The sequence below is a fragment of the Oryzias latipes genome, chromosome 7, assembly GCF_002234675.1.
Source record: "Oryzias latipes chromosome 7, ASM223467v1".
Classification (NCBI taxonomy): Eukaryota; Metazoa; Chordata; class Actinopteri; order Beloniformes; family Adrianichthyidae; genus Oryzias; species Oryzias latipes.
Genome location: NC_019865.2, coordinates 17,319,192 through 17,339,942, shown reverse-complemented (window position 1 = coordinate 17,339,942; position 20,751 = coordinate 17,319,192). Strand labels below are relative to the sequence as shown.

The 20,751-nt window shown below is 37.4% G+C and overlaps 1 protein-coding gene across 3 annotated transcripts in view; it reads left to right on the top strand.

Annotated features, from left to right (window-relative positions):
• LOC101171411 (FYVE, RhoGEF and PH domain-containing protein 3) overlaps positions 1 to 19,838 on the top strand; it is a 60,415-nt gene extending 40,577 nt beyond the window's left edge. For 2 of the 3 annotated variants that reach the window (XM_023956696.1, XM_023956698.1), the window contains exons 4-19: positions 28 to 622; positions 2,915 to 3,004; positions 6,175 to 6,311; positions 7,300 to 7,456; positions 8,075 to 8,213; positions 10,309 to 10,367; positions 10,781 to 10,927; positions 11,018 to 11,110; positions 11,224 to 11,303; positions 12,114 to 12,144; positions 12,845 to 12,949; positions 13,346 to 13,399; positions 15,545 to 15,646; positions 15,753 to 15,875; positions 16,584 to 16,724; positions 18,453 to 19,838. In XM_023956696.1, coding sequence (XP_023812464.1) covers positions 28 to 622; positions 2,915 to 3,004; positions 6,175 to 6,311; positions 7,300 to 7,456; positions 8,075 to 8,213; positions 10,309 to 10,367; positions 10,781 to 10,927; positions 11,018 to 11,110; positions 11,224 to 11,303; positions 12,114 to 12,144; positions 12,845 to 12,949; positions 13,346 to 13,399; positions 15,545 to 15,646; positions 15,753 to 15,875; positions 16,584 to 16,724; positions 18,453 to 18,698 — 2,299 coding nt within the window. In that variant the 3' untranslated portion in view covers positions 18,699 to 19,838. The remainder of the gene's footprint in view (positions 1 to 27; positions 623 to 2,914; positions 3,005 to 6,174; positions 6,312 to 7,299; positions 7,457 to 8,074; positions 8,214 to 10,308; positions 10,368 to 10,780; positions 10,928 to 11,017; positions 11,111 to 11,223; positions 11,304 to 12,113; positions 12,145 to 12,844; positions 12,950 to 13,345; positions 13,400 to 15,544; positions 15,647 to 15,752; positions 15,876 to 16,583; positions 16,725 to 18,452) is intronic. The other variant, XM_023956697.1, reaches the window with a different exon arrangement.
• The last annotated feature ends 913 nt before the right edge of the window (positions 19,839 to 20,751 follow it).

Below are 20,751 nucleotides of genomic sequence, written 5' to 3'. Positions count from 1 at the left end.
ACAACAAACTTCTTTGTGTTTTCCCAGGGTCCCCATTTTGGGGGTGCTCCCACGTTCGCAGCTTCACCTGTGCCTAAGAATGGATCCATCTCCTGACATCCATTCGTCCTGCGGCGCAGACACAACCGCAAAAGCTGCAGAAGAGCCCCCGCTTATGAGTGAACTTGAACTAGGCCTCTCAGAGAAAAGCAAGGACGTCTCTGAACTCCCCTGCCTGGAGTCTATGCACATCAACAACTCGGACAACTGCGTCGAGGACGAAATCGCACACAGGGTTAATTGTCTGGATGAGAAAGACAACGGCTCCTCCTTGAAACTCCTGGACACTCCGAACTCATCTGAACAGAACGGGAAGATTCCTAACCGGGACAGCGGCATTGATAGCCCGTCTTGCGCTGCAGAGTGTGAGGTGTTTCCCAATGAGGACGCCATAGATGAGGAGGATCACTATGACAGCGTCACTGAAACGGAGAGTGTATCCTGCTGCGTTACCCAGGAAAACAAGCGGGACTCGACCCAGGATGAGGACAGTGACTTAGACGAGGGGAGCAGCAGCGACATCCACTCATTCACAGACACACAGATCGGGTATCTGACAGATGTAAACCCGGAGGCCCATAAAGTAAGTACATTATGTGGTCACTCATAAGTAAAACCTGGTTCAATTACCTCAACTATCTCCCTTTAAGGGTATGTGCCATTTTTTCCAGCGTGATTGTGAAAAAGCATCATCCCAGGGTATGGTGTTGTGGAAAAAGTGGTGCATGTTATCGCCTTGAATTGCCAGTCCCAAGTGACTAACTGGTGTCTAAAAACAGCTTTTGCTGAGGATGAAGAGAGGATTCTCAGTTCAGAAGCTGAACAACAGGAACAGTGGCCTTCTAAAGCTGATCTGAAAACTTAGCGTGGACATTGTTATTGATGCCCCAAACAGCAGACACAGAGATCCATACAGTAAAAAAATCTTTAAATGGTAGATAACATAATCTTCCTGAGAGTTTTTTTTCTTCTAAATGTTCTTGGCCCCTTGAGAGCACCATCACACCAAGCTCCATGGCCGTTTGTCCACACTCGCAGTGTTTTTGGTCAGGGGTATCTCTGCTCTTCAGGGCTTCCTGATCCCAGCTCTGCCATCCAGAGGAAGGGTGTGTTTAATATGTGTGGGGTTTTGCCTTTTAGTTGCACAGTGTGAGTTCATGTGACACATTAGCTGACATGTTAATGGTTGAATAATGACAGAGGATGTGGGTTTCTCAGACAGGCAACGCTGCAAGAGCAAGATTAAAAGCGACTTTTATTGATGTATGGCATGCATGCACCCTGCACAGTGAATTTCTTTTAGTTTCATTGGGTACTGTAATGTTATTTATCTTCTGCAAATTAGTCTTATAGTTATGCTTTAATTTTGAAACAAAAAGCTGATACGGTTCACTCCAAAAAAAAAATGTTTTTGATTTATGCTCAGGCTTGAGCAAAAGTTAAGGTAAGCCTAACATATGGTTGAGTGTTTATTCAAACAGCTTGTTTAAACCTGCATTGTTTGCAATAGAAAATCATTCCCTCATGCCAATGAATATTGAGATCTTATCGGTGCCATGGTTCTGGTTTGTAATTCAAAATATTTTTTATGCAACCTTGTCCTCAGTTAAAGTAAACAAAAGATGAAAAACATCTCTTTCTTTACTATTCAATGGCATCTCATACAAGTTTTGGTTGAAGAATCACCCTCATGGTATCAGCTGTACATGCAGCTCATGCTTAAATATAAACCAATTGACAGGGTTTATTCAAGTTGGACCCTTTCCAGTCTTGTTTTATTGTTTTTCCTCTTTGCTTTGAATACAAAATTGGCAGTTTTAAAACTCTTTTGGTTATAATTGCCACATTATCTCAAAATAAATCATTTTTGTATTCAGGCCTCTTGTTGTTTATGGGTCCTTAAGCAGCTGAACTGTTTGACAGCTTTTTGAAAAACTGCTCCTCTGGTGCATTTTATTCAATTTCAAGTTTACACATCACATTTTAGAAAAACAATATGCTGCTTGTTAATGTCTTGTGTGGGATGTTGAGATAAAAATACAGTATTATTATACTGTATATTATCATTATTATTTCATAGGATATTTGGTTGTTTTGCTTTACTTTTGCTCAATATTTTATGTGAGCAATAGAATGATGTTTTATTCATAAAATTCATTTTTTTTACACAATGCAAAATGTGTCCACGTGCAACCTTTACTGTTTGATTGCACAAGGGTTTATGTGCACCAAATACTGTGTGATGACAAGTGAAGCACCTACAGTATTGACACCTGCAGGAATGGAACATCCATCCATCCATCCATCCATCCATCCATTTTCTCAACCTGCTGAATCGATTTCAGGGTCACGGGCTTGTTGGAGGTTTTACCAACGACTGTTGGGCAAAGGCGGGGTACTCTGAACAAGTCACTAGCCTGTTCCAGAGCCACACAACCACATGCACTTTCACACACTCACATTCTCACCTAGAGGCAATTTAGAAACCTCAATTAACTTATGAAGCATGTTTTCAGACTTCGGGGTGAAGCCGGAGTGCCTGGAGAAAACCCTGGCATACACAGGGAGAACATGCAAACTTCATACAGAAAGGTTCCAGCTGGAATTTGAACCAGGGCCTTCTCGCTGTGTGACATGAGTGCTAACCACTTAACCACTGCGCAGCCTTGGAATGAGACATGACTCTTTTTTCTTTTAAACAAATTCTGTTTGTTTTTTTTCTAATCCAAACTTTGAATTGTCAGTTGGCATTTTTCTACAGTTTTGCAGACTGAAAATGTATTTTACTCTTTACAAATGCATGTGACATAACTAAACTAAACTTTTTTTTAGGGGTCTGCCATAAATAACATTACACTTCTCTGTTTCCTCTCAGTGCTCAGAGGCTCAGAAGCTGCTGAACATCGCCAAAGAGCTCCTCCACACTGAGGAGGCGTATGTGAAAAGACTCAACCTCCTTGATCAGGTAACGCCTATACTATAGTGTGCATTTGTTTGTGACCCAGAGGAGTGGCTTTGCTGTGTTCAGATAAATATGTATCTCAAATCTGACTCATTCAAACTTTTAACTGCCATCCACCCTAAAACAGTCATCAGTTCCTGTGTTGCTTAAAGCAACAAAAGGCACAGTCAATTGAAAACTGACGAAGCTGCAGTGTTTTTGTGCGTAAGTGTCATGACTTCTGCATCTCAGTGGATTCTAGATTTTGCACCCAAAGATGTACTTGTGGTCTCTGAGGTGGAATTAAACTTAGAACATTGTTCTTGTGCAACAGTTTAGTGCTGTTTTGTTTTTGACTTTATATTTTTGCTGAATTTTACCGAGTTTTTTTGGGAAATTTTACCAAAAGTTGCCCTTATGAATAACACAATGCAGATTTGGATAATTTGTAGATTTTTTTTAGCATTACTTATAGACTTACTCCTTCAAAGTACTTTACTGGTTTTTATAAGCCCTGTAAACAGCATATAGTTTTATTAATGTTCCCCTGCAGCATCTTTGTGCCCCCTTTTGTTTGTAATGTGGACTCATTGCCCGTGGTTGTGCTTTCTTTCTCTTGGCCTGGTTTTTGTGGTTCAGAACAAAAACAGCTGCCCTATCACAGAGCAGCTCTGGTTTGTTTGTCACTGAGGGCAAAGAACCCCAAGAAGTGACTTCCTGTTTTTGTCTTGCTACCATCACAGTTGTTTCCGTGATTACAAGAGAGCCCATATTTAATTGTTACCAATGAGAAAGGGAAAGTGGAAGGAGGTGATGGCTGGATGAAAACAGGAATGTCTCATTTGTAATTATAAAGAGGCTCCTGCTGTCAGGAATTTCTTCCACGACCGCTCCGAGTTATTATAAAGTACCTATCTCGGAAATGAGACACAGCCTGTAATAATGATCATGTAGTTCTTCAAGTCAAAGTTTCTTGATTCACAGAAAAAAAAACTTAGACTCACAGACATAAATTTCTCATCATGTTACGATGACTTTTCCTCTTCTTGAGGGAATAATTAGGATTATATCAATGTTTTTTTATTTTTATTATTATTATTATTATTATTTCTAAAGTGACTGACAGCTAAACCAAAAACATGTCCATAACCTTTATGTCAGTGTTTTTCAACCTTTTTTGAGCCAAGGCACACTTTAACCTTGACAAAAGTCCGGCGGCACACCAGCATCCAAAAAAAAAGAAGCAGAAACTCATAGTCTGTATTGATCGACGCCCCCCCCCCCCCCCCCCCCGCAATCTCACGTGCATTTTGTGATTTTGTGATAATTGTAGCAGAAAAAGCAGGAAGTTGCAGCTGTTTTTTCTAAAAGATGAAATAAAAGTTAAGTTAGAACATTTAAAAACTGTTTGATGTGTGACCGTTGTGGTTTTAAGATGTTTATCAAGGACGACTTATTGTGCGCTGAGGCGCTGTCCCTTTAACCCAATGCATTATGGGAGATGTAGTGTGAAAACTGCAGCAAAAAGGCAGAAAGACTAGAGTCTCTGAGCTTCATGGTTTTGTTCACTTGTTCCACGGTCTGATACCGGATTCTGTGGAAAGCTACACCGCTAAAGACGAGCTTTAGCTGGTATTTTTGTTAGAACTGAGCGACTTTTTGAGCTAAATTGGAACAAGGAAGTGAAGACTTGAACCACTTCTGATTGGTCAGACTGATGACGTGTGATTAAGCCTTCAAGAATGATTGGCGGAGACAGTTAAAGGGGCGGGACTTTTCTGCAAACAGCTTTGGTTGCAGCTAAATCGCGGTACCATCATTCTTATCAAAATGTCTTTAATAGAATTAAATAAACACATTATATTCCTAACTACTCAGTGTTTTATCAGGGCCTGTTTGGGTGAACAAAGAGCTGATTTCCTGGAAATGGAAAATGTTGTTAGAGCAGTTAATGAGGGCAATTTCCCACGGCACACTTGACCATCTCTCAAGGCACATTAGTGTGCCGCGGCACACTGGTTGAAAAACACTGCTTTATGTTATGCTGTTCCAAGTGAATATATAATTTGCTGATTGATTTAATTTTGTTTATGGCCTAATTACTTTGAACCAAATTCCAAATAGAATTTTCTTTTTTTCTCCAATCTACTTAACTTCACTAAATACAGCAGAGTAAATAATACATACATTTTTTTCCAGTTTTCCCAAAAGGGCAAATGTTTATTTTCTTTCTTAACATTATATCAGAAGATCCTAAGAAAATACATTGGAATAGGTTTATTTTTACTCAAAAAAATGTCTTTTGCTTGTTTGAACATCATCCTTTACCCCTGAGTCAATGTCCCTTTTTAGGACAAGATCACAGTATATTTAGGACATCAAGACGCTATGTATATTTTTTTTACCAAACTGTCTTTCAATATTTAAAGAACATGCACCCAGGTTGAAGGTTCTTCCTCCTTGTGACGGGAATTAAAAACAGAGAAAATAGAGCTGCAAATTTCGTTCAACCACTCATTGGAATAAGTTATTTTGATTCAAAGAAAACAAATTAATTTCAATGTCCTAACATTGGTTTGGTGAGTTTTTTCACACAACCAATTGAATTGAATTAAATGAAAACATGTGGCATGATTAATTTGGGTCATTATATATATACGTTTTAAATACATCATACAAAAAATGAACAAAACAGGGGACCAGTAAACTCAAATATGGAAACTTGAAGAAAATTGCCATGTTAACCTGACTTAATTTATTTTGCTTGTATCATTTTTATGTATTTCAATAAAGTTAACCAATGAAAGATTGGTTTACTTAACCAAAAGGTACACTCAAATGGAGTAATGATTCAGTCTTAGCGGATTAGATGACCAAGCTGAATAAAACAGAAATGAAGCAAAAGCTTTAGTTCCTGCTAAGGATCATGAGGAAATGCTGTCCGTCAAGTTATCCTTAGTCTTTTGAGCATTTACTCAAATAATGTGACTTTTTTGGATGTATGTATAGAAGAAAGAAAACAGTCAGTAAATTTAAACCATAAAGTCATGTCTTTTCCAAGCATATTTCTTTATTAAGTAATTTAAATGTGTCATTTTTGAGTCAGAAGAACAATAACCAGCGTTATTGCTTTGCTACACAATGACACATAGGTTTAATTCTTTTGCATCATTCTGTATGCATTTCCTCTGCAGGTATTTTGCACTAAGCTCACAGAGGCTGGAATCCCTCAGGAAGTCATTACAGGGATCTTCTCCAACATCTCTTCTATCTACTGTTTCCACGATAAGTTCCTGCTCCCGGAGCTCAAGACTCGGATAACTGGAGAATGGTGAGAAGAAAAAACTTCAGTAGGTTCTTAAAACGGGCGTGCACTGTTTACCCTTACAGGCTATAGTTTCTTGAAAACTTTGATTTGGGTTTAAATGAACTTTTAACAATATTCCCTTCTATATTTAGATATGTTTGCAGTCTACCGTATTTTTTGGACCATAAGTCGCACTTTTGTGAGAAATGTGTTTAACGAAATACGGAACCAAGAATGAATATTTCATCTTGAAGGGCAGATTCATGCAGCTTCATGAAACATAGGAGGAATCTAGTATAGTGCAACATATGAACAATTGTTCATGTAACCATAGCATAAAGAACATGTTAACAAGTCAACTAAACTCATTATATCACTTTAAATCATCAAATCTATTGAATTTTACGTTGTCCCTAGCTGTATCCCAATTCCCACCATAATCCTTAACTACTAAAAAAACTATCTAGAGCCCTGGATTTTAAACGCAATTAGGACACCATCCAAAATGATGCTGAACCAAAAACACATAAACGCACAAATGGAACCTTTTAAACCAAAGATTTGTGTCAGAAATTTTAGCTGGGTCTTCTAGGTTAGTTGCCATGTTGAAGACATTTTCAGTTTATCTAGTTAAGAAGGTTTTTACAGGGTTGCACATTTTTCGTCTGTCGGTAAGACATTTTTCTACTGTGTGTGATCATCCACTTTTTTTTTAAAGATTATATATATATATATATATATATATATATATATATATATATATATATGCAGCTTATTTATTAAAGATATTGATATTGGTGGAGTGGAAATAAAAAAAAGTTTTTCTTCACTCAACCCCCTTTTTGAGCTTAAAAAATAATGTGTGTGAAAACAAAAGCAAAGAAAAAGTGCATTAACGACATACAAGTGTGGAAATGTCTGTGTGTTTGTGTGTGTGTGTGTGTAGGATTGTTTTCAAGTAAGGAGCAGTAATGTGATAAGCATCTTGTCTGTGCTGGTGTTTTTGCCGTAGGGACTCAAACCCTCGCATTGGAGACATCCTCCAGAAACTGGCGCCGTTCATGAAGATGTACGGTGAATATGTGAAAAACTTTGACCGAGCCATGGACCTGGTGAACACCTGGACGCAGAGATCTTCACAGTTCAAGAGCGTCGTTCAGAACATCCAGGTTTGTGGTGGTGCTTGTGTTTTTTCAAACTTGAAATCGGGGACATTATTTCATAACTTTAGGCACAAAGAATGGATTTTTTATTCCTAATGTCTGTCACTAGTGGAAAAAAGCACAGTATTTCGCATTTATGCAAAACGAAGGAGCGAAAGCACTTTGCTAGAAACGATTATTGATCATGTATTTTTAAAAGAAGTTACAAAAAAAAGCAAAGGTGATAAAATACAATAAGGAGTCAGTGTATTCGTGTACTGAAAGGTTTGTTAAATAAGCATCTTGTTGCCCATCCCAGCCCCAGCTTAGTGCTCAGCTCATATTTGCATTTTGTTTTCTGAGAAACTTTGCTATCTAATAATCATAAATGGTTAGTTAGTGATATGAATATGAATTCATTTAAGTCCTAAAATATCAAAACGTTTAGCATTGTACTGCTGTTTGACTTTATTCAATTTATTTCTGTTTTTTTTTTATATCTTTTTTCAGAATTCAACAGAATAACATTACGCAGTGCATTTTACATTGTTGGGAATTGTAATCATAGTAAAAAGATGTGCTGTGATTTGTGAAGGTTTTGAAGTGTGTCTTTTAATAAAAGCATGTTTGCGTTTGGACCAACAGAAACAAGATGTTTGTGGGAACCTGACATTGCAGCACCACATGCTGGAGCCAGTCCAGCGCATTCCTCGTTACGAGCTGCTGCTCAAAGACTACCTGAAAAAGCTGCCGAGTGATGCTCCTGACCAAAAGGATGCAGCAAGTAAGTGACTTTACACCCACTGCTCTGACATGACAAAGTCATACACCAAAGCACAAGTAAACATTGTTTTTCTTCTATTGTTTTTTAGATAAAAAGGACTAAACTGAATGTTTTGCAGCATTTTAAAAAGAAATCATTAGGTTCATATGATCTCAAATTCCTCTTGGGGCCTACCTAAATTTTTTTTTTTCACAACACTTCTGCTCACACATTCCTGCTCAAAAGCAGTGTTGCTTTCCACTGCCTGGATGTCTATTCTGTTTAAAGTGTGGGTGACATGGCCTATTTTAATAAGCCAAAATATAGTAAATAGTTTCTATTTCATGTTGCGATTGTTTTTAATATTTTTCGAAAAAGAATAAATAGCGAAAAACGCAATATAAACAACGAGGACGGCCGCCGGCTTCACGCATTCCGCCGAATTCGCGCCGCCCTGTTTGTGACGTAACGAAAGGAAGACAAGGCAGACAACATGGCTAGCACCGATAGCGAAGCACAGAGTGATGCTACCGTCTCTATTAGCGATTTATCATCAGATGAACAGAAAGATGAAGAGGAAAGTTGCGGAGATTATCATGATGATGAGTCACTTTTGCAACCGTATCGATTCGAACCCTTTTGCGAAAGTGAGGAGGATATAGCAGAAAGTAGTAGGTCTAGTGATCATGCCGATCATGACGATAGCCAGCATGAAGATTCGGCTAGACTCCAGTAAGTCTAAAAAATGTATAAAATTAAATTACTCCACTTACCCTAAAATATACTCAAAATGTCCCCTTTTGGCCTAATCTAAACAAAGGTAAACACTGGTTTTCAACCCAATTTACAAAATAAATGTCACAAAATAAAAGTTTCCCAGATGGTACTACTCTTTAGTTAACAAAGTCACTGTATACCATTAACAACTGTGGAACATTAACAGTTTTACCCGTTTGAACCCGTTTGAAACCTTTTCTCGTGCGCGCGCGCGCGCTCACACACACACAGTTCAGTTTACTCACGGTACCGGCACCTCAAAAGCAAAAGAAAAAAAACGTTGCAGGCCTGTTGCTTCTCTTGCAAAACATTGAGTGCGTTGAAATACTCCAGTTGGATCCAAGGACAACAGAAAACACGACTACTTCGCCTCAATGTGATCCATCGTGATGCACACTAGCTTAGCAGCCTCCGCTCCCGACTCCAGCGCCGTCCTCTCCGACCCAGAAAACGGCTCGCTCGCTTCCAGCTCACCCGCCTTTCCTCGACTCAGAAGCCAAGATCCTCCTCCCAACTCTCCGTTCAAAATTCTTCGTTTGTGTCCCGGTTTTTGTCCCTTCGAAAACGCAGACTTCTCTCCTGCAGATCTGGAGGGAAAAATCCTTCGCCGTCCACCTTCTTGAACTTTCCCCTTTTCAGCAGCGTTTCTTGTTTGGGAATTTTATACACAGATACACTTTCAGTAGATGTATTGCTACATCCAGCTGCCACACAACGACTTGGCATGTTGATGATTAACAGATTTAAACACGAGAGAAACGAAGACTACCGGTTTTGTTTACATGCTGTCCGAAGCGGAACTGCGAAAATCAACGCCTTTCATGACGTCACAGGTCATATCGGGTTCACTTCCAGCCTGCGCTCTAGCGGCAGATCCAAATCTCTGATTCCTTCGAAAGATGTCTATTATTCATATGCTTCGGATTTTTTTCGACGCGAACTATTGGTATCAATAGAATCAGCGTTTAAAGGGCTTTTTTATTTGACAAAGTTGTTCAAAGCATGGCATCCACACTTTAAGGTTTATGATTAATACAGCTTGCTCAGAGCTCACAGGCATCTGTGTTACACTCCCCAATGTCATTTCTGTGCAGATGGGGCAGTTCATATTTACAATTTCTATGTTAAAGCATTGACCTTTGGTAATTCTGTGCTATAAAACACTCTTGACCATAAATGTATTATCTATAAACATCAAATAATATTATTTTCCTGTGTTTTCTTGTAAATAAAAGGGATTTACATAAATGTGCCGTGTAACTTTCTGATAATCTAATCAGTTTGTGTTCTCATTAACTCTGGTCTGCTTGCCCATCTCATTTACCTGTTTATATTACAGAGGCACTGGAGCTGATCTCAACTGCAGCCAACCATTCCAACGCAGCCATCAGGAAAATGGTGGGCTCAGCATAAACTACCAGAGATTTATTTAATGTGTTTAACTTGTTTGTAGCTTTTTAACTCCTTAGGATCGTTCGTTTTGAGCTTCACAAAATCAATGTTACTCAAAGACATTCTGAAGTCAGCTGTCTTTTAGTCAGCAACGTTACGTCAAAAGAGGCAGGAAGTTACTGTTTCCTGCTTCTAGTGCCATGGCTCAGTCTCTTTAACACCCATCCTCCTCATCACCTTCATCTGTCAGATTATGCTAGCTTGTCTTTATTCATCACGAAGTGGTGCTAATACGTAATTAACAAGGAAATCTAAGAAAAATGTAATCTACTTTGAGACTTTTATAGAAGACATCCAACTTTAACTTGAACATTTTCTTTTAATACCTTTATTCGTCATTCTTCGTTGTTGTTTTCCAGGAGAAAATGCACAAGCTGTTGGAGGTTTATGAAAGGCTTGGAGGAGAGGAAGATATAGTCAATCCAGCCAATGAGCTCATCAAAGAAGGGCACATCAAGAAGATGTCGGCAAAAAACGGGACGGCACAGGATCGATATCTCTACCTGGTGAGAGCACTGTGAAATTAGCTAAATGTGTCAAAAATTGAGGGAAATGTATGCACTTTCACTTTACGTGTTTCTATTCTTTTGTTTTAGTTCAACAATATGGTGCTATACTGCGTCCCTAAGCTCAGACTGATGGGGCAGAAGTTTAGTGTCAGAGAGAGGATTGACATTGCTGGCATGGAGGTACGACTCTGCTTCCCAACCTCTTATAACTTATCTGTTGTTTCTATTTTTTTTTAACCTTTTTTATTATTTCTAATGAGTAAAAGCTTCCATTTGTTTCTTCTTGGTCTCAGGTTCAAGAGAATGTGAAGCAAAACCTTCCCCACACATTTGCCATCATTGGTAAACAGCGTTCACTGGAGCTTCAGGCCAGGTAACACCAGGGCAAAACGTAAAAACTCAAGTTCACCTGCTCTAAAACAAAGCATAAATACTTCCATCATTTACCTTTTTATAGAAATAAAGTGTGTTTATCAAATAAAAGCTGTCAAATAATACCAAAATAAAGAGACACAATTCAACCGATAGTTGTTTGACACATCTGTTTCATAATTTTATAATCAAAACAAACTTTATTTATAAAGCACTGTTCATTCTAAAGTAAGTGCTTTACAGAATAAAAACATCTTTCAAACTTAAAAAGCTAAAGAAAAACAGACGTTTGCATTAAAAAAAAGAATAAAACACAATGCCTCAGACCCCTCCGAACCCCACATAACCAACATAATGAGACTTAAAATGATATTTGAGTAACACAAGTAATAGAAATTAAGATAATATTGTGGCTTGGTTTCTAAGTGAGAAAATTATGTCAAACACAATATAAAATGTTTTGGGGGGTTTTGTGTTTTACAGGACTTTACAGTTGCGCAAATCATGGTTTTCTTTTAGCTCAAACTGCTAACTTTGAGGCAGTCTAGCTTTACTCAATATGTAGTTGCTAGCAAATAAACAAGTGGAATATGTTGTATTTCTCCTTATTTAACTTAAATGTTTCCTAGCATCCCTTTCCCTTCAGTATTGTGAGCCAGCTTTTTTATTTATAGCCAACTACTGCATGCATCTGACCTCTGAAAATGAAATGAATAGAAAATAACAATGCTGCCGATTTCATGTTGGCCACATCAGACTGCTGGTTTGTATTTTTGCGAGTAAATGTTTTCATGTTTTATTTACTCTCCAGGACAGCGGAGGAGAAAGAAGATTGGATACAGGCAAGATTTCCCAGTAGCATACACACAAACATGGCTGAGCGCACAACCCGGATCTAAACTGCTCTGTGAACTTTGCTTTGGGCTCAATTATATACACTTTAAATATACATTTGATTTATTTATGTTATTTAAATGTTTCAAAGTAAGAGAATAAAGATAATGAATTACATTAAAAGGATAAATTTTAAAGAGTATTTCCAAATGAACAATATGACTAAAGTCTATATTCAGAACTACATAATAGAAAATATAATATGTTACTAATTATTTTCAGATAACATTTTGAAAACTATTCTAAAAATAACTTTATAAATTCTACAACTCTACCAGGCAGTGAAGAAAGTAACAAAGAAGGTAGTTTGCACTTATCTGCACTTTTATTTATTTTAAATATAAAGTCACTCACCAATGCTTAATTATTTTTTTTATTATCAATCAAAGCTGTGTAAAACACTTTGCAGACTTGACAATTAAACAAAGTGAACTCGGGTGGATTTGCACAGGAATCAACAGAGGGATCTTCCTGAAACTTGGGAAAGGCAAACATGCTTTTATGACACAATAATACTTTGTTTCTTGGACAGACCACTGAAATAAGTGCAGCTAAAGACCATTCGACACATGAAACACTTACGTTTCTCTGTGCCCAGATGCTGCTTTGACTTTTGACTGTCTTTTCTCCGTTTCCTCTGGCTTTCAGGTGATCATAGCCACAATCGAACGGCACAAACAGAACAGCGAAACCTTCAATAAAGCTTTCATCAGCTCTTTCTCCCGCGATGACGACCATGTGCCAGACTCACCGGTCAGTCCCCACTCTCGCTCCACTGACCAGACACCAATGCAGTGCAGGGAATTATGGGAGAACACACTTAGACCAAACAACACTGTCAAAGTCTTTCTGACTAGCTTTCCATCTATGGATGTATGGCTTGATATAGACAAAATAGTTACAGAAAGAAGCTCTTCTTTTTTCCATGAGTGTCTTCTCCTTGAGCTCTCCTATAACCTTATAGGGAAAGTCGAGGTTTACACAAAACTGTCATGGATCTGCTCTGACCCACTTTGGGCTTGCCTGAGCTGGAACCCCAGCCAAACATTGAAAGAAGTCAGGATCAGCTTTGCAGAGTCCAGATTGACACCTAGTGGTGAAGGTACACAACTGCAAGATGTAGCTAAATGACTTGTTTGTTCTTCTTAGGGCGTATGGTTCAACTCATCCATCGACTCAGATGGAGAAAGACTGCATGAAAGGGTAAGATGCAGTCACACAGAAATTACAATTAATACTAACGATAAGCTAAAGTTTGGTCTCATCGTTAAAAAAATATAAGATTTTTGTAAAGTTGTGCAATAACTGGTGTCACAACAAAAATATTTTTTGTATTTCATATTCAGTTGAAATAAGTTATCATATTTCTGAGTTTTATTGAATCATGTTTTTTATTAACAGACACACAGCAATTGGTTTATCACAAGCTGAATGCTCCCTCCTCTCTTTAGCTCAGGATATGATGAAGGGAATGATTTTTATAAAAATTTTGCATTATTGACATTTTACTTTTTTTTTGTTGATTTCTCTAATTTCCTAAATAAGCTCCAACCCAAGTTTAGCTTTTTGGGATACTGTTTTATGTATATGCACAAATCAAATAGTAACTTGATTTGTGCATTATGCAAAGAGTCTGCATTTTCTTTTGAAATGAAATTTTCAGAATTGTTTTCAGCTCCTGGAATTCATTAACTTCAACAAGCATTAGTACCTGAGGGCCTAAAAATTACAGTCTTATGATGTTATTATTAAAATTTTCTTTTCAGCATTTTCTGAATAATTTTATTTGTTACCTACTGAATTTGATGGCAGGTTTTAAAGAAACTTTTTTGACTGTTACACAAAGTGGATCATCTTTATTTATCCTGTCTGTATTTATTTATTTTTTTTTTCATTTTGTTGCTTGTTTTATGTGAAACATTTCTAACTATTCGTGAAGGTATTTTGTGTTTTATAGATTTTTAATTACTAGTTGCAATCAAATATACACCTTTATCAAAAAGTAGTCTATTTAAGTATACTACAAGTATGCTTGATATAAAGGTGAGGCAATATACTTGAAGTTTACTTTTTATATGCCATCTAAATATTGTCAAATTAAAATTTTTCAAATTACTGAGGACATTTTCAGTTAGTATACTTCCTAAAGTAAATTTACATGGTTTATAGTATACTTGCTATACTTATTCTCAAGTATGCTTGATAAAATAGACTTCAAGTGTACTATTTTTTGCTAAAGTTCTGACTGCTCAGCTCAGATTTCCTAAAACTAACATTACAGAATACATGGTTTTATGCTGAAATCAGAATAAATCTATGTTTTTTTGTTTTTGTTTTTGAGACAATGATTTTCAATGGGAGCATTTAGCACCACATTCAAGAATGTAAAGCCAAAAATTCAATTTTGTTACTAATCAATGCTTGAGCGAGACATTTTAACCTCCATCCTCATAGAAATACATTCATTTTATATGCCTTTTGTAATCATTTAGAAAAATGTTGAACGATTGGACTGGCATTTAAAGATTTACTTTCCAAAAGCTTTACTTTTTGGATGCAAATGCAAATTTGTGGAAGAAATGCATTAAAAAAGATGATTATTTTTACAGTTCTTTCTTTTTGCCACAAATGTGTTCAAAGTGACAACTTTAGCAAAGGGAAGCAGGCCTAAAAGAGCATAGAACATTACATGGGAAGTAAGTTTCTGACAGTTATTAAAGCTGCACGGCAAAAAAAACATTCACTAGATCAAGAAAAAAAATAGTGAGAATTACAAATGTTGAGAAGTGATTCTTCTTTCACTGCCTCACAAATTAGTCAGAAACTGTTGCTGGCCTGATTCCTGTCTGTGGTGAAAGAGACACATTTTTTAAAGCGTCACACGAAGGAACACTGTGATCTTTTCAAAGTAAAATAACACTCAATAAAGGCGGGCTTCCTAAAAACTATGAAAAGAATTTATAACCTCACAAAGATAGTTACATTTAAAATATTTGAGAAATAGAGTGATTATGGTGCTTACCACATAAGACAATTGTATTTTCCTTTAAATCATGCCAGCTATTTGATCTCTTTCTCCACATCTGCTTTAAGTTATCTTGTTGGTGGAAACATGTCATTTTGAGCGCTCCAATATTGGATTATTTATTTTTAATTCACTTGTGCTTCAGTGTCAAAAGCTTAAAAGAAGATATTATTTATTTTTGTGTATTTTTGCTTTCGTGGTCATTAACAGAAATTATAAAAAGAATGCAAATACTCTGATTTATTTGACACCCACTTCTTCTGCTTCACATGTGACTTAACCTAAAAAAAACTGACAAACCTACTGTTTTTTTTTATTTACAGAAAACCTCAAAGAAAAAAGAGAAAGAAAAACAAACGTGCAAAGGCTGCAATGAGAGCTTTAATTTCACCAAGCGAAAGCACCACTGCAAAACGTGTGGAGCGGTAAGCACAAATGGAAAAAATTAAACGGTTATATAGACTTTTGAAGGAAAAATGATTATAATAGTTTTTTTTTTTTTCTTTTCCTCACTTCTGTGTCGATCCACAGGCCATCTGTGCAAAGTGTTCAAAGACTTCAGACAACAAAACAAGCAGAGTTTGTCCTGAGTGTTTCGAAGCCAGTCTAACAGTGGAGAATCACACTGACCAGAGAAGAAAAGCTGCACCAGAGGTACAACAAAAAGACATACTTTTTATAACAAGTTGTGCTTTTCTGTTCTTTATTAGTCAACACCAGCCGAATACCAGGACTGTCTCTGAACACCAGCATTCATGCGAATTCCACAATCCTTTTTTTTTTTTAATTCAGTTATAATTAAAATAATTAAAAACTTGCTATGCATTTTTGATGGGATTTATAAAGGGTTAAATAGATATCTAGACAGACGTATCACCGTCTTCAATGACTGATATGGTATTAAGATCTAAGGCTAAAGAGGAGAATCAATCTGCTGACATAACCGTCTGGCGGCTTCAAGTGTCTTTGTCTGTCTGACTGATGTGCAGTCTGCTCTACTTGCACAAATATTTAAAAAACTACAAAGCAATTTTTGGTAGACAGTAGCACACATAAAGTTCTGTTTTATTTTGTTTCTCTCACTATATCTCTTAGGCTCATGTGCGAGTTTCGCCACATGGGGGAGCTGTAGCTCCTATCAGATTTAGGCCAACAGGCAAAGGAGCTTAAACACCTGTGCATGTACTAATGTCCTTGTGTCCTACAGTGCTGTTATGTAATGGGGTGAAGGATGTAACACATGCATTTAGTTATCAGATTTAAATCCGTGAAATAAATCGCCTTTAAGTTGCTCACCTCAACACTGAAGTTCTCAATCTTGCAGGATCCCACTAATCAGCAGTCTCACTCTTTTGTGTTTAGAGACAGCCATCGCTAACAGCAGAAAACTGCTTGCTGAGTGGCTACCTGCAAGTGCAAGAGAAGGGGAAGAGCTGGACCAAGATGTGGGTGGCTGTGACTAAAACAGAACCACTGGTGCTGTACCTGCAAAGCAGTGCACAGGTAATAGTGCTCTGTCTGCACAACACTGTGATCATGCTAACAGTGCATGCTGGGAAAATCCTCAGACTGGTGACTGGTGAGGTTCTTGATTTGAGCTCCATAAAACATGACATATTTACACAAATTTGATCAAACAAGAAGTGTGGTTTTTTTTTCTATTCGTTGTTTCCACACTTTAGATATACATTCTGTCTGCTGGTTGTCACTTAGCACTGTATAGTGTTACTCGTAGACAAATCACAGACAGTGTGTGAGTCATATCTGTCCGATCCACCCTGTGTCACGTTGTACTCACTGTAGATATGGGCCAGGGGGATTTGGTTAACCTGAATCTGACCTCAGATGTAACTAACTGCTTCTCTTTTGTGTTAATGTGTTTTGTTTGCACTAAATAGATTAAATTATTTGTTCCATAGATACAACTGGATCAGGATGGACTTTTGTTATATATAAAGCTCTTTTGGATGATGTAGAGAAGCTTTGTTTTCACTCCACACCCCAGGACCCACTATCCCTGCCTAAATTCTCCTGCATTTTAATTGCTGTTTTTAGGCAGGGTCAGTTTTTAAGCAAAGTAACAAAAAATAAAATGACACATTCAGGATGGTATTGAAAACTGGAATAAAATGAAAAACATGTCATGAAAACTGACTATTTAAATAAGCATTTCTATATGAGCAAATAAGCATGCCTATTTGGATATTCCTATTTGATTTTATTCAATGCAAACAAAAATAGGCGCAAGTATTTCTTGTTCCAGTTATGTTGAATGCACACAATATATTAGTGACACACAGCTTTTCAGAGGATCAGCCAGCACATTAGAATGAATATAAAAGGGTTTTTGTTGCTGTTTCAGTTCTCCCTTGATACAGGATGAACATAACTGGTCATGTAAGAACAGAATTCCGATTTTTATTATTGTCGGGAGGTATTATCATTGCCATAAGCTAAGCTGCGCTTAGTATTTGTCCTGTGCTAAGCTTTTAGTTTTTATATAAAAAAAGGCTGGAAACCCTCATAAAATATACATATTTCATATTTTTTGTGGAATTCAAGTTATGTTCTGTTTTTACCCATGTGTCCAATAAATGTGATGGATTTTTTTTAAGTATTGTTGGAAAAAAATGACAAAAATGTAAATGGTACACTTTTTATAAATATTTGTATATGAAAAAAAGAGATGCAGCACTGAACCAAACAGCAAAGCTGGTGCAAAGCTGAGGTATGGATCAAATGATGGTTTAATAGCAGAACAGTCCCATGTGAGTTTCTGGGATGTTCATTTTCCTCAAACAAACTGGTTTTACTGTCACACAGTACCTTACCGCATCTCATGTGACAACATTCCACAGTTGTTGTTCAAGGTCATAGACTAGGGACGTCTGATGATCGTGTTTTCCACGCTGGAATTCCAGCATGGAGAATGTGAAGGCCTGTTAAAGCCTGCTAGGATTATTTTCTAAGAATGATATCCCAATCCCACTGCAGAAAGCTACCATTCCAAAGATTAGGATTAATGGGAGTTGGATGAGTATTTTCTGATTATACAGAAAAAGACGGGGGGGAGGGAACCACGCAGAGATTACTTTACCATGCTTGTGCAGTATATTTTTTCCAATGCTTTGTGGGACCCTATCAAAGTAATAATAATATTGTTTTATTTAATGCTAAAAAAATGCTTAATTGTGAGACATTTTACCTGATTTTCTTTTTTCTTTTCTCTAGGACCCCAAGGGGTCACGGGGAGTGCCTCTCCAAGGGTTAGAGGTGAGCCTGGTGCCATCAGGAACAAATGACAAGTCAGATATCAAGCACATGTTCCGGCTCAGTCACGCACAGCAAACCTTCCTTCTAAGTGCCCAAGATGCAGAACTTCAGACCAAGTGGGCGGACATCCTCTCCAAAGCTGCCCGTGGAGAAACCCCCACAGAGGCACAGAGCAGCCTGACTGAACACAGGAAGAGCCAGTAATGGCCGCCAGAGGTCCCGCCCGCTTCCCTGTCACCTGTGTATAGATCCCACGTTACTTGAATTCCTTTTACCTTGGCACTTTCCCCCTCCTACTATGAAAACAGGACTACTCCATCCTTACAATGCCACTTCAGTCTCGCCATCATAGCGGCACAGCTTTTTGTAGCCCGTTTGTCTAACGTCCAAAACCCCCACCATGCTGCCGCTTGTCTGAACATTTTCTCTTCTCAGTGTTTTGAAAAACTTTATTTGTAATAAAAGTGAAGAAAGTTCCAATAAGATGTTTTTTTAAAGATGAAGTCCTTGTACATTATTCTATAGTATTGTGAAGCATTAACTCTTTAATGTCCGATCTTTTCATTAGTGCAAAAACGTGAGGATGTATGTGTTTGAGTGTGAGTACCCTCCAACTTTTTTAAAGTAATGAATGTTAGTAAAAGAAGAGGCACCTCTGTGGTGTTTTCACTCCTGCTGGGGACACAGTGGTGGTTCAGACGGTGTTGTACAGTATGTATACTATAGTGTGATGTATGGAAATAGAAAAAAAGACATTTAACTTAAAAAAGAAAAAAAGACAAAGAAATGTGTACATTTGTGGCTGGCCACCTGATGCTTGCTAATATATCATCCTTTTTACCCACTGTGTTCTCTTTCTCATCCATGTATTGACACAAACCGCCTTCCCAACACTGATGTTGGAGTCTGAGATGTTTAATTTAAGTCTGATTCACCATATTTCTATTGCCACCGGTTATTCTCAATATCTATAGGTGTACACAAAGTAAATGAACCATCACTCTTCTTTCCCTTTGGTGATGTGACAGAAACTAAGTACTGTAAACGTCCTTCTGCCTTGTTTCCTCTTTTCTTCTTCTATCAGCATCAGCCTTTAAGCAGAAGTAGCAAATAAAGTTTGTCATATTGTGCATGTAAACTTCTTCATATTTATATACCCCACTACTGTATGAAAATTTCCCCCCCTGTCATTTTTATCCTGAAGAAGTTATACTTGTTGTACTGTAAGTGGGCAGCGTCACCACTGAGTGTTTTTACACATGCATTGTGCACAGTGGGGAAAACTGTCAATAACATCAATAAAACAAAAGGTGGCCCGTTTGGAGCCCATCTAAGAAGATCCTCCACTGTTGTGTATTTTATTCTCCAGAACACACCATCATTTATCTGTGATGAAAGATAAGAGCATGTGGATTGCAGATCAAACAAACGATTTTTGCCTTTGTTTGAATAAAGGATTTTTGCTTTACATGCTTGCATTCATTAAAGCCAAACCAAGGAAAAGCAACTAAATAATGAGGCTAAATATATTTTAACTAATTAAAACAGTAAAATAGAAAAACACCCTGTGATTACTGGTTTATTTTTTTTAGTCATGACTTTTGCAGTCACTTTTAACATGATTATGGGGCTTCTTCTTCATCTTCTTTGTGAAGAAGGAGACCAGCAGGATAAAAGTGAGGGATAAAAGATATGCTTTCTTTTCCCAATTTTTGATGTGCAAATGTAATTGAGTTTGAGAATTTGTTCAATAAAATTAAAAAATCTGTACATGATGATGCTTTGAAAAGACAGCATCATTAAAATCCAGCAACCATAAAGAAAACCTAGTAAATAAATGGGCTAAAGAAGACAGGTTTGCTGTCTCTTGCAAAAGCTGCCTGCTGTGCACAGCAGTATGGCCTGCTGTCACCATGATGACTTTGCTGAAACTCACTGTGCCTAAGCCACATGTGACAATCTTATCAACCTGCCAAACAAGTCGAAGTGAGCTGTGTGCAGCCTGCTGTTCTCATCTGCTGTGAACAGATATTGATTCCAGTAAGTCGAGTCTCTCGTTCAACATATGGAGGCTTTCATTGTAAATAAGATGCAAAAACTGAGCAATGGATCTGTTATATGAAGAATGTGAATAATGTGAACAGTGACAACTTCAATTTTTAACCAAAACAGGAAAAAATGAAGACAAAACAGTTGTTGCTGAAAAATGTAAATTACTATGATTACATCTCTCTGAAAAAAGACTGGGTGTGTGGAG